Source organism: Equus asinus, chromosome 17 (genome assembly GCF_041296235.1).
Source record: "Equus asinus isolate D_3611 breed Donkey chromosome 17, EquAss-T2T_v2, whole genome shotgun sequence".
NCBI lineage: Eukaryota > Metazoa > Chordata > Mammalia > Perissodactyla > Equidae > Equus > Equus asinus.
The window spans coordinates 17,410,064-17,424,933 of record NC_091806.1 but is presented as its reverse complement, the minus strand read 5'-3'; the positions used below and the strand labels follow the sequence as shown (position 1 = coordinate 17,424,933).

The following is a 14,870-nucleotide window of genomic DNA, read 5'->3' as shown; positions in this document are numbered from 1 at the left end:
GAAAATATGGTACAGGTGGAAACACTTAAAGCCTTTTATCAAAAAAAATATTGTTTCTAGGTTTTTTCCCTCTTCTCTAGATATCTGCATTCTGTTTTACCCTCATGTTAATCTGGGTTCTTTCAAGAACAAAGGTTTTATCTGCAAAGGAGGACTGATTCCTATAGGGGAAACAATAATGTTTTCATTTGATTTATGTATGTCAACAGTGTCCCACAAATGCTGTCTTGAAAGTCAGAGGATCTTCTTGAGTTTTACTTCCATTCTGAAATATTTTCTCACAAAGGCATTTTAAAATTTCAGCTAGAAAATCTAAGACTTTCGGTGGCTTTTGATTTCAACAATTGTAATGGATAATTAGGAGTGTCCTTGAGTTTTATATGGTCCTTCAAATATGTGGCCATATCCATGTTGTCTCAACAAGTTGATTCAGTGCTTTAACCATCAGAAACTACAGCAGAGACAGATGAAATAGACAAATAGGAATGCACGAAGACAAATGCTCTTTAATTTTAGTGTGATTAATATGCAGTCATTATAGACCTTAGTATCCATAACATTTATGCACTTTCTTAAAAGTTATTATATATATATGTGTGTGTGTGTTTGTGTAAATATATAAGCCACATGCCATACTCTGATTTTATTGTGTTACCAACCTCTAATAGGCACACAAAAATGTTCTTTGGTGTTTTTAATTTTTTATTTATTTGTTTGTTTTCCCATTTTGTGTCCTAGACTCTATGCAGTGCTTTGGATGATGGATAGAAAACTCTGTCCTTAGAAAAGAATACTCTAAACTTCATGTTGGAGGCAGTGAGTTAACAAACCTGGTGATATTAAAACAATGCTTAAAGGAGATTGTTGTATGTGAAATACAAAACAAGATGTTTAATCAGAGCTGAAAAGGGGAAAGAAGGGAAGGAAATTTTCCTGGAAGGTTGTTGAAGCAGTAGATTGTTGATAATTACAGCACAATGATGTACTTTACCTAGGCCCATTCATGGCTCTTTGTAACCAAACCAATTGGAATTATTTTCCTCTTCTTTATTCCTAGCTTTATTGAGATAAAATTGACAAATAACATCGGGTATGTTTAAGGTGTACAAACGGTGTTTCAATATACGTATAACTTATGAAGTGATTACCACTATAGATTAATAAAGAAATCTATTACTTCACATATTTACCAGTTTTCTGTTGTGTTGAGAACATTTAAGACCTACCCTCTTAGCAAATTTCAGCTATACAATAATTATTTTTAACTATAGTTGCCAATCTGTACATTAGATCCCTGGAACGTATTCATTTTATAACAGAAAATTTGTACCATGTGAACAATATCTCCCCATTTCCCCCAAACTCCAGCCCCTGTCAACGATGAATCTACTTTCTGTTTCTATGAATTCAACTTTTTTATATTCCTCATATAAATGAGATCATGAATCTTTGTCTTCTTTGTCTGACTTGTTTAACTTAGCATTATGCCTTCAAGATTCATTCATGTTATAGCAATCGTGACTTCTTTACATCTAAAGAGTCATGGACTCATTTACCTTGAGGCCTAATTGTCAGATCCCCTGCTTACTGTCTTTTCCTCTCACAACTTGTATCTTTTTAGATCTGAGACTCAATATCTCCATCCAACAAAGCCTTTTTTAAATTAGGTTTAGACATTTTTCTTGGGATATAAAGCCCCCAGTTTTTAATCCATATTATTTGAAGGCTTATTATGAATTATTTGAGTGCTTATCAATTAATGTCAATTGTTTCCACTTGATTATAGGATTCATTGGTATAGAAACTATATGATTTACCGCAGAATACAAAGCACATAAAAATTCAAAGTTCACTTAGTAAATAAACAATTAATTTTAGTGTAATAAAATTAATGTTTGAACAATAAAGTAAATAAATAATTATTTGGCAAAATTAGAAGTCAGGGAAAATTTTGAAAAGGAGGAACACCACACATAAATTCTAGACATATCACAAAATATGACACGTTTGGGAAACTGGATATTATTATGTTTGAGCTTTAACAGAAATACTCATTTTGTTAAACCAAAATATTCGAGACAACTTTGTTTCCCTTGTATCATGCCATATAATTTTATAAAAACAACAACCACAATATATGTTTATGTCTGTGTGTAATATAAATATTTAAAAGTATCTTTTAGTTTCCAGTCTTTGCAAGGCCTTTTTCAAGTCTTTGTTCTGTAGGCTATAAATCAGAGGATTTAACATAGGAATCACAAGGGTGTAAAACAATGATGACATTTTGTCTTCATCTAGGGCGTAGGAAGAGCTCAGCCTGAAATACATGAAGAGCATAGTTCCCTGGAAAATTGGCACAGCAGTTATGTGGGAGATGCAGGTGGAGAAAGCTTTGAACCTACCCTCAGCAAAGCAGATCTTTAAGACCGACAGGATAATATAGCAATAAGAGATAAGAACTCCTGAAATGGTACTCAGTTTTATGAAGCCAAAAATGGTGAATAGTACCAACTCATTAACCTTTATATCAGAGCAGGAAAGGATGAAAAGCGGTGGTAAATCACAGAAGAAATGATTAGTCTCATCTGACCCACAGAATCATAAGCAGAATGTTAATGTTGTGTGTATCAAAGAATCTGCCGTTCCCACCAGATAAACCCTGGCCATGAACAGGTAGCACACCCTGCTGGACATGTTGACTGTATAGAGTAAGGGGTTGCTAATGGCCTTGTACCAATCAAAGGACATCACTGCCAGCAGTAGACACTCAGAATCTGCAAAGACACAGAAGATCAAGAATTGCAGAGCACAGTGATAGAAGGGGATTGATTTGTTCTTGGCAAAGAGGTCCACTAGCATCTTGAGCCCAATTGCTTTGGAATAGCAGAGGTCACAGAAAGAAAGGTGGCTGAGGAAAAAGTACATTGGTGTGTGCAGCTGGGAATTTATTCTAACTAAAATGATCATTCCAAGATTTGCCAGAAGATTAGTAAGATAAAAATCAAGAAATATGGTAAATAGGGTCACTTTCACCCCAGGGTTATCGGTAATTCCCAAGAAAATGAAGTCAGCCAAGGAAGAGCAATTTCCTTTATTCATTCTTCTTTGTTCTTGTCTAAAGTTTTGAGAAAATGATCAAGAAAAGTATAGGTGCATGTTTAACTCTCCCGGACATCCACAAATGTCTATGAGGCAGAACATAAGTTCTTTCTTCAATTGTCTTTTTATACTTGAAAATTAGTCAGTCATGTGTCACTTTAAAGAGGCATTACAGGGGCTGGCCCCGTGGCCGAGTGGTTAAGTTCGCGCACTCTGCAGCAGGCGGCCCAGTGTTTCGTTGGTTCGAATCCTGGGCGCGGACATGGCACTGCTCATCAGACCACGCTGAGGCAGCGTCCCACATGCCACAACTAGACGAATCCACAACGAAGAATACACAACTATGTACCGGGGGGCTTTGGGGAGAAAAAGGAAAAAATAAAATCTTTAAAAAAATAAAAATAAAAAAATAAAGAGGCATTACAGTCTATAAGACAATAATAAAAAGTATCTGGAATAAGGAGTTGCGAAAATTTGCTCTAAATCTAGATGTCTTTCATGAAGTATGTGACTTCCACAAGCTCTTTAATTTCTCTGAGCATTACCTTCTTTATCTCAAAAAAGAGATTTGGATGATTTTATATCTCATTATGGCTTCAAAGTGATATGGAAGAAATGCAAATGTTAGAACATGTTTTAGGATATAGGGCTAAGCATTTTCTATGCTTGAAAATATTCACATGGACACAAAAAAATGATTACCATTGTTATGTTCTTCAGAAGCAGGATTGATTTAAAAGGTTTTGTGTTAATTCTAGAAACAATGAACATAACTATCTAATAATCATGAAAAGAATTATTTTTCTGGTCTTGATCTATGTTGTGTTTAGTATTTTGTGAGACATGAAATAAACATTATTGACTTTATCTCTAGAAATGTACTATTACTTTGCCACAACTCACTACGTATGTGTGGAGTGGTCTGGCGCCAAAGGATGAGTCTCTTGACCAGTCAAAGAAGTATGCTAAAAAGAAGTTGAAGCAACAGAATTTAACACATTAATTTGCATCTCTTTGGATTCCAAATAGTATTTTATATTACAAAATGGAAAGAGTATGAGAGACAATAAACACTTTTGAGATATATAGGCTTCTCTTCCTTGTGCATGTGTGTGTTTCTGTGTGTATGTTGTGTCATGTGTTTGCATGAATCTATGTCTTTGTTGACATGTGAGAATTGGAACATGGGTGATGGATATACTTTTTTAGACTTAAGTAAATATGGCATATGGTCCACATGGTGTTATTTGCACATGTTGTTTTTTGTAGTGTGTTACCTCAATTACTTTTGAAATAAAACAAGAAAAATCCTTAAATACATGTATACACTTCCCAGTGCTAAAAGGCATAAAGGCTTTCCAGTAAACCCAGAAAAAAACAAAATGATTAAAATGTTATTTTGTGAATATTAATAGTTTCAGTCAAATTATTTCAGTTCTGAGAAGAAAATATCATTTGTGGCCATTAAATTGCACTTTTATTAAATTGAGTAAGCAGGCATAAAATGATTCATTTACAAATCTCTCATTTATTTTCCAAAAAGGTAATTTTTTCCCCTTATATGCTTTAAATTTGGACACTTGTGAACCTACCTGAGATGAACAGGTCTTCAGTAGCTAAAGAGTAAGCAGATGGCATTTCATTTTACCAGGTGCATTTGGGACTTAAATCTCTGAAGATATTGCCCTTAGGCTTTGGTGTTATGTAAATATGTCATTGATTATATTTCTGGTTCTGTATATTCCCCCCTGAATATAGTGACAACTTTAGTAAAGAGTGAGCTTTACTGCCTCACTATTGTCACCTAACTGGTCTATGTTAGGAAGAAAACCTCAAATCATTTTTATGATTGCTTCACAGCTACTTCCTTCTCTAGTCAAAGCAGACATCCAATGAAACTCAAATAGAGCCTTACTTAATCATTTCCAACTCCTTTCTATTGTTGATTTTGTTTGTTCCATTTTTGAAACTTTCTTCTTTATGACCATGTTTATGAATATTATTAAACTTCAGGGGTATCTTTTGAAATATAATTCATATACTATAAATTCACCCCTTAAATGTGTATACTTCATTGGGTTTCATTATATTCCAGGGTTCTATTGCCATCACCACTATCTAATTCCAGAACATTTTTCATCAGTCCTATAAGGAACCCGTGTCTATTAGAGGTTACTTCTCTTTATCCCCTCTGCCCAGCTTCTGGCAGCCACTATTCTACTTTCTAATTCTATGTGCTTGCCTATTCTGTACTTCTCATGTAAACAGAATCATACAATATGTATTCTTTTGTGTGTCAAACTTCTGTCCCTCAGTATTTTTTCAAGCTTTATCGTGTGTTTGCTAGTGTTAGAATTTTTTTATCATTATGGCTGAATAATATTTCATGTATAGATATAACACATTTTGGTAACCCATTTATCAATTGAATATTTGGACTGTTTATCCTTTTTGGCTATTATGAATAATAATACTATAAACGTTCTATTAATGCTAACTTTCAAGGCCACCTTAATTACCAAGCATTTTCTTACTCTCATCCCCTGACCACATGTCATTCACATACATTTCATTGATTTTATGACTCCATCACATTCTCCACATTTAGTACTCTCTATTTCAAATTATATTTACTTTATTCATATAAGAATTTCTTTACCACACTTAAGGCTTTAGGAATAAGATCAATGTTTATTTTTTGTATTCGCTCAAGTCCCTAAAACAGGGTTTTGTAAGGGTAATTGCTTTCTAAATATTTATTGTTAAGTACTTCAGACTATTATAAGTGAAGGGTGATGAACAAAGAGTAGAAATAGACTGGATTTGGGGATTTCTTTCTACAAATATAGCTCATATGCACAAGTATGATTCACTAAAATATGTTTTCATGGATAACACTTTTTCTAAAATTGCTAAGTTACACTGTTTTTCTACAAATAACTTTAGTGTGTAATTATCCTTACTAGTAATTTGCAAATTGAGAAATACTGGAAATTTCACTTTCATGTCCTCTCTAAATACTTTCCAAGAGACAGCAATATTATTGTCCATACTTCTTGAACCTTGGTCTACCATCTTGATATATAGTGTGATTTGACTACTTCCAAAGGTCCCAGTGCTAATGTTTTCACAGTGACCTGAGATTGAAATATCTGTCACTCTTGTTTCTATAAGTATGCTGTTCAAGTCTTGCTTCATTCAAAGGCTTTACTAAGTATGTCCACAGCAAAAATAAAAAGAGATCACATACTCATCAATTTAATTAAAATGTTAAAATGTATTCATAAAAGAATCTGGAATATGAAATTTGGAGTCCTACAATGGTCAATGATAGTTTGGGCAGATTAAAGATGGCTGTACACATCTATATGCACTTTTCTTAGAGACAGAGTGCCTATTTATTATCCTTTTGAATTTTTGTTGTTCTTTAACTGCTTAGACCAACAGAAACTGGGAGAAAAATTGTATATCACTTCTGAGTCTGGCCTTTAAGAAGATAGTCCCTGAAAGTCATGAGCTGCCATGTAAAAAGTCCAGCTAACCTTCTGGAAAAACTATGTGACAGGCTCTGAGACTACATGGAGTGAGAAGGGGTCCAGTTGAGACCATCTTTCTAGCCATTATCATCTTGGTGCCAGTTATGAGAGACCATATAACCTAGCCCAACATCTAGCTGAGTACCATGTGACCTTAGTCAACATGAAGAAGAAGAGAATATAACCCAGTGGTCATTATTTTAAACCATGTAGTTTTAAGACAGTGTTTATATAGCAAAAGATAACAGAATATAATGAGATAATTCTTTTCAGGAATCATTTATTATTATTGTTATATACTTTTGTGGAATAATTTAATATTACTATTATGTACTATTATGTAATATAGGTAGATGATAGATAGGTAGGTAGGTAGATTGTTAAATAGATAGATAGACCAACGAAAATATTTGCAAACCATATATCTAACAAAAAATGTATCACTAGAAAATAAAAAGAATCTTATCAAAATAAGATAACATACAACTCAATAAAAATGGGGAAATTATTTGAAAAAATACCTCACCAAAAAAGATATATAAATGTCAATTTATGCTTAAGAATGTGCTTAGCATCATTAATTATTAGGTAAATGTGAATTAAACCAACAGTGAGAAATTATGACACACATATTAGATGGCCAAAAATAATTAAAAAAAACTGCTTCTTAAAGAAGAATTTGTGGAACCCAAACTCACATGCACTACTATTGGGTGTGTAAAATGCTTTGAAAAACACTTTATAAAACAATTTGACAGTCTTAAAGGATGTTAATGTGTAACATTACATGTTCATACTTGCACTATGATCCAACTATTTCATTCTTGAGTATTTACGCAAGATAATTTGAATCATATGTTCATATAATGACTTGTACATGAATGCTTATAACAGTTTTATTTGTAATAACAGAAAAATTGGGAACACTTCAAATATCCATCAATAAATGAATGGTTACACAAATTGTGGTATATCTATTCACTGGAACACTACTCATTACTAGTAAGGAATAATGTATTGAAACATGAAACAATATCCATGAATCTCAAAATAATTATGTTAAGTGGAAGGAGACACATATGAGAATAAATTGTATGATTCCACTTGTAAAAAATTGTATAAAAAGCAAACAAATCTATAGTGACAAAATCCACATCAGCGATTGCTTGAAGTGGAGTGAAAAAGAGGGATGAAAATGGAGCACAAGGAAATTTCAGGAGGTAAAGAATAATTTCATTGTTTTTAATGTGGTGATGGTGTAACCAAGAATATTTGGCAGAAAGAGAAAAAAACTAGTACCTTCTATTAACTAATAGTTACATATTCATCAAATTATCCAATATCGTTCTCTAAATGGACAATGTGGAAAGAAAATAAGCCTGTTTTTAGACTCAGTTCTTAGCCAACTAGCTCTAAGTCTTTGATTCACCCAACATCTCTGTTGCTTAGTTTCCTTACCAGAAATAGTTGATCTGGGCAATTCACAAGAATATTTCTAGTACTGAAAGGCTGGGAAGGAATCCCAAAAGCAATGTATGATGGGCTAACAGATTCAGAAATAAGCATCTGAAATCAATTGTGCTTACAAGAGCTAAAAATTTTGGTTATAGGAAATTTATTTTTCCTTTTTAGAAATGCACATATGTATGCATATTTGAAATATATAAAAATATATTATTTATATAAACACGTGAAAATTATCAGGACAGCACTTTCTCTTACTAATCTCATTGATGTACCCTATATACGAATCCAAAGAAAGGCCATTCACTGTTCTCCAATTTTGTTATGTAGTTTCACATATTTTCATGATTTTCTTAAATTTGCTCTTATCTTAAGAAATTTCTCCTTTGCCTCCACTCATGTTTCTAATTCCATTCCTAACATCATTAAGCTGTTATTTAAAATCAACAAAAAAATCTGACCATTAAGAAAACCCAGATTCAGATAGCTTCATAGTTTTACTAGAAAATTGCTTCATGAAAGTGATAAATGAGTAGCATCAATCTTGCCTAAACCCTTCAGAGAATTGAAAAAGAGGGACACACTTCCAGCTTTTGCAATGAGGCTAAAATGACAACAGTAGGAGGAATGGAGAATGTGCATGGACTCAGTAACATGGCCTTTCACTCACCAAGGCTGATCTGGTCACAGCCAATCTGCAGTGCCAAACCTGCCAATACTGGAGACAAACATCACACATACATGGCATATTCCCTACAGGTCCAGCCAGCCTCTCACAGATAGATTACATTGGGCTTCATTTATCTGGAAGAATAAGTACTTTGTTCTCACTAGAAGATGGCTTTCTCTTGATATGCATTATCATTCTTGCCAAAAATTCTTTTGTCAAAATTACTGTCATAGAATTCTTTATTCATCATCATATTCTTTCACATAGCATTGCTTCAAACCAGGTAGCTCACTGCGCAGAAAAGGAAATGTGACAATGTGCTTATGCTTAAAAATTCATTAGTCTTACATCATTGCCCATCATCCTAAAGGATGTGACTTGATTGAATATTTTAAAGACTTTTTGAAGACTCCATTCTGCCACCAGTTAGGTGCTGTCAATTTCTGGGGCTGGGATCACGTTCTCCAGAGTGCAGTACATGCTTTAAACCAGTATTATATCTGTGAAGAATTTTTTCCCCATATCCAGGATTTCGAGTCAGGGAATCAAAGGGTGGAAAAGGAGGTAGCATCTCTCACTATTATTCTTAATGTTTCACTAACAAAAATTTTGCTGGTCTTTGTTCCACAAAAAAGAAAGAAAGAAAGAAAGAAAGGGAGGGAGGAAGGAAGGGAGGAAGTGAGGAAGGAAGGAAAGAAGAGAGAAAGAATGAAAAGAAAGAAAAGAAAAAGTAATTCTTACAACAGGGAACACATAAATGGTTCCATTGAACCAGATGGCAAGACTGCTACTTGGTCACCTTGAGACACTCATGCTACTTAGTCAACAGGCAAAATGGAGTTTCCCTACTTGTTGGGGTGATTGTTCTTGAACACAAAGGTAACATTTGATTGTTTCTATGCAATAAGTCTAGTAGAGAGTGTTTCTGGAATGCAGAGGAGCCTCTGGGACACATTTTAGAACTCTCATATACATCATTTAAAATTTAATAGAAATCTATAACAGTCTCAAATAGAAGGAACTACTAATGGCATCCATACTTGAGGAATTCAGATTTGGATCACTTCATAAGACAAGAAAACAAAACAACCTAGATGTTAGCTGAAGTTAAAGGGAATATGGAGTAGGGTTACAGAAAAAAGGAAGTGCTATGTGCCTGCTATGAGCATGTGACCAGTAGCTGAAACCAAGTCTACAGGACTTATGAGTGTTTTTATCTTTTGCTTTGATGTGAATTTATTGGGAGTTATATTAACCAATATTCTCCTCCTCTCTCATTCCCATACTTCCTAACATAAAATATGATAAGAAGTGTTCAACTTCTACCTCAATGTTTTAGCTAATTAGAAGATATCAAAGGTGGTATGTGACTTAACTAGAAGAATCTTAAGTCACTCATATGGATAAAATGACCTATGAAATTTTGTGTATCCTTTCTTCTTTAAGTTGTATGCGTCTGTTAAAAATAGCATACTTTTGCTGCACTCTTTTTTGACAGTTAAATATGGTAAAATGAGATGTGTATGAATGGCAAGTTGAAAAGGTTGGATTGTTTCAGATCTTACTGTTAACTTGTTATTGCTGGAAGTTACATTGCCCAATCCTTCTAATCAGTATGGTTTCAGAATTATTAAATTAGTGAAATGAGTAGAATTAGTAAAAAGAGGAGTTTTCTTGAGATTAGAACATAAATCTCCTATTCTCACAATATTTATACTGGTTCTGCTTCTATTACAGACATGAGGATTAAGCAGGCCTCAATAATTGCATAGGACAATACAGGCTTCTGCAAAAATCATGGGGAAAACTTCACTCAAATTATAGGTAAATGAGCATCCTCAGAAAATCTTGACTATGCTAGATCTAAAATACAAATTCATGCCTTGCTAGCTACCATACAGTCTTGGGAATTTAGCAAGCTTTGGAAGCCTCAGGATGATGAAATACAGGGTGCAACTTGTAGATTGAGGGGTGTAGGCCTTCTAGAAAGCTCAGCAGATGATAGCAGCCCTCAGAGCCTTTACTAAGCAGACACAGCTGAGCCAAGGTTTCACCTGTCTAAATGCTTCTCTGATTTGAACCTTGGAATCACCATTAGACCTTGAAAAAATGCTGATACTCTCTATTTTCAGCTATTCCCTTACTTGGAAATAGCTATATTTTCTCATAAGCGGTATAATATTTTGTGATATAATTACTGAGTGTCAAAAGGCAGGGGGGTAGCAAAAATAAGGTTTTCATTTGCAGCTGGATATGTAATAGTACAATGTAGACATTATCACTCATAGATGTTGGCATATTTTGAGAACTTCTGGGGCATGAAAATCTATGTTGTGATATCCTGCATCTGGTATTGCTCTGTGTGATTCCTCATAATCTTAAAGTAAACCTTGACTAAGTAAATATGAAACAATTTAATATTAGAGAATTTTGATGTGCTGGTGTAGCCACGAGTGACTGTGTTCTCCTCTTACCAAATGACACAACAAAAATACTCGGGAGAAGAATTGTTGGTCAGAAATTCAAGAAAGGATTCTTGGAGGCATTAAAAACCGACAGTGATTTAGGCTGTATCTTGTGGATTTTTACAACAAACAGTGCATGAGTTCAAACACAGTTTTAGGGGCCGGCTCTGTGGCCGAGTGCTTAACTTTGCACATTCCACTTCTGAGGCCCAGGGCTTCACCTGTTTTGGATCCTGGGTGCGGACATGGCACTACTCATCAACCCATGCTGAGGCGGCATCCCATATAGCACACCCCGAAGGACCTACATCTAGAGTATACAATTATGTACTGGGGTGCTTTGGGGAGAAGAAGAAGAAAAAAAATCAAGAAGATTGGGAACAGATGTTAGCTCAGATGACAATCTTAAAAAAAAAAAATTTCTAAACTTTGATGTATCCAGGTCAAATCTTATAAATATTTATTATCACAGAGTCAAAATTGACAATAGTAATAAATAATGTACAGCAAAAAATATCAGTGACTGAAGCACAATTTTCAATGATAAACATCCTCCAATTTCAGTCTTCATATATAAGTTTCCTGTGTGGTAATCCACCATGGCGTGTGGGATGATTTCCCCACAAGGAACCAGGTGATACATTAAGTAGCTGATTCTGTTTCTGAGATGCCAGAGAATGTTCTACACTCTCAGTAATGCATTTGTGTATAAAAAATAAAAGACAGAGAAAAAAACAAATATTTTGCCTTTCAATTAACCTATATTATTCAAGCTGTTGAATAACATTCCAAATTACTTTGGAGTAGATATGGTATAGAAGGTTATTATCATATTACTAAACTGCACTTAAGAAAATGTATTTGATTTTGTATTATTTCTCTCCTAACATTCATGACTTTCATTATCTTGTTGTACAATATACATTTTAATTAATATTACATATCAAAAAATACATATAATTAACATCTATTAAGTGCTCAAAATGGTACAAGCGCTATTCTCAGCATTTATTCAGTTAACCATTCAACAATCAATGACATAGATACTATATTCTCCCCATTTTACAGATAAGCTAACTGAGGGATAGAAAAATTAAGTAACATTCAAAGTGCCACTGACCAGCAGGATACAGAGGTGGTGTATGAACCAAGGGAATCTGGTTTTTTCCTTCATCCAGTAATCTACCCTTGTAAATTAGATATTCTACACATGAACACCCACACACACTTTTCTGAGCTATTTACTATATCCATTAAGACAACCCCATATAAGCCATTTTAGCATTAACTCCAACTGGTAATCATTGAAGGGTAATCTACTATTTAGTAGCAATTTCAAAACTTTCAAATATTTTCTTATATCATGGGGTTATTAAATGGCATTTGGCTGGGTAAAAAACAACTGTTTGATAAATTCTCAATGGTGTGAGAAGTTGTGTGTGTGCTGGTGAGGTTGTTGCAGGTTTCCAATTAGAGTTTGTAATTGGGGATTTAGATGAATCTTGGAATGTTATATTTCATGAGGAATCCACCTTTGATCTTATGGCTTTCTTAGCTGCATCTTTTACATCTTTATTTCTCAAAGTATAAATCAGTGGATTCAGCACTGGGATGAAAATGGTGTAGACCACTGAGATAATTTTATCAGTGTTGGGAGAGTAGAGGTAGCTGGGTCGTGAGTAAATGAAGAGAGGAGTCCCCTGATAGATGGCCACAGAAGTCAGGTGAGATGCACACGTAGAGATGGTTTTCTTCCTCCCACTGGAAGATCTGATCTTTAAGACTGAGAGAAGAATGAAAAAGTAGGAGATGATGATGATCATGAAACAGATAATTTCCACTGAGCTGCCATACGTGGCAAGAAGCCATTCATTAATTGATGTGTCTGTGCAGGATAGCTTAAGCAGGGGAAGGAGGTCACAGAAAAAATGGTTGATGATATTTTTATCACAGTATTTCAGAATAAATGCAAAGGATGTGTGAACTAGGGAGCTCATGTTGCCTCCAACATATGACAAGCTAACCAGCCATATACAGATACTCCAACACATCACAACTGTGTAGAGTAAAGGGTTACAGAAGGCCACATAGCGATCATATGCCATGGCAGCCAATATAAAGGATTCTGTGTCTGCAAAAGTAGAGGCAAAATAAAACTGCAGGGCACAGCCATAATAGAAAATGGATTTGCTCTCTGAGAGGAAATTGACCAGCATTTTGGGAACAATGACTGAGGAATAACAAAAGTCTACAAAGGATAGGTTGCTAAGAGAAAAATACATGGGGGTTTGAAGGTGCAGATCGGTCCTGATTAACATCATCAATCCAATGTTCCCCATTAGAATCAAACCATATAATGTCAGAAACATAAGGAATAGGACACTCTGCAGTTCAGGGCGAGTTGGAAACCCTAATAGAATAAACTCAGTCACTAAGGTGTAGTTTCCACTCATAAATTCCATATTCTGTGCTGTTTTTGTTTCATGAGAATTCTAACATCCTAAAATGTTATATTGATGGAAAGAGAAACATAATTAGATATAATTATAAGGTTATTTTATTGTTTCAACAAACAAGCAATCAAATAAAAAATCCAAGCCCAAACGTACTTTCAAATACAAACTCTGAGAAATATATTTCAGAATTTAGTTGCTATCATATTTCATGGTTGCCAGTTTTATTTTATTTGCTTGATTAATGACTATTTCTTCCATTGCACAATTTACGCACTTATTTTTACTTACTTTTGCTTACTTTTTTTTTTACCCAAAATATAGCACAATAGCTGGCTCATAAGGTAAAAGGAAGTAATAAATTAATTACTAGACCTATGATGATAAGAAGAAAAGAAAAAAATATATATCATTAAAAATAAATTGATCTGTAGAATATGCCTTGGAATGATTTATAGGCCATTTTGCTCTTTCGTCCAGGGTTTAATAGATAGTTGTGTGCTATTCTCCTGACAGAGCAGATGAAGTGGTAAATTAAAATATATAGCAGTTAATTGTTTTTTAAAAGAATATAATGTAAAAGTGATATTAATGAATTAAAAATCAATGTCAGTAAACATTAGCTGTGAGTATATTTTTGTTTAAAAAGTTTTACTGAGGTACAACCTACATGCCATAAAGGTCATCTAATTGGGCAATTTGATTATTGACAGTAAATTTACATAGTTGTGCAACCATGACCATCAGCCAGTTTTAGAACATTTCTATCACTCTAAAAAGATCTCTCATGTCCATGAACAATCACTCCCCTTTCCCCTCTCCCCTCAACTTCTGGCAACCACTCATCTACTTCCTGTCTCTACAGATTTCCCTATTCTCGACATTTCATATAAAAGGAATCATACACTGTGTGGTCTTTTGTGTCTGGCTTCTTTCATTTAGTACGTTTTCAAGGTTCATCCATGTTGCAGTGTTAATGAGAAATTCTCTCCTTTTAATGTACTTTTTTTTAAGATTTTATTTTTTCCTTTTTCTCCCAAAGCCCCCTGGTACATAATTGTATATTCTTAGTTGCGGGTCCTTCTGGTTGTGGCATGTGGGACGCCACCTCGGCATGGTCTGCTGAGCGGTGCCATGGCTGTGCCCAGGATTCGAACCAGCGAAACACTGGGCCACAGCAGTG

At 34.4% G+C, this 14,870-nt stretch overlaps 1 protein-coding gene and 1 pseudogene across 1 annotated transcript; both read right to left on the bottom strand.

Annotated features, from left to right (window-relative positions):
- Positions 1 to 2,166: 2,166 nt before the first annotated feature.
- LOC139040944 (olfactory receptor 5W2-like) lies at positions 2,167 to 3,099 on the bottom strand (annotated as a pseudogene).
- A 9,652-nt stretch (positions 3,100 to 12,751) lies between these two features.
- Positions 12,752 to 13,696, bottom strand: LOC139040946 (olfactory receptor-like protein OLF1). The gene has a single exon (XM_070488649.1). The coding sequence runs from the start codon at positions 13,694 to 13,696 to the stop codon at positions 12,752 to 12,754; it is 945 nt and encodes a 314-aa protein (XP_070344750.1).
- Positions 13,697 to 14,870: the final 1,174 nt, after the last annotated feature.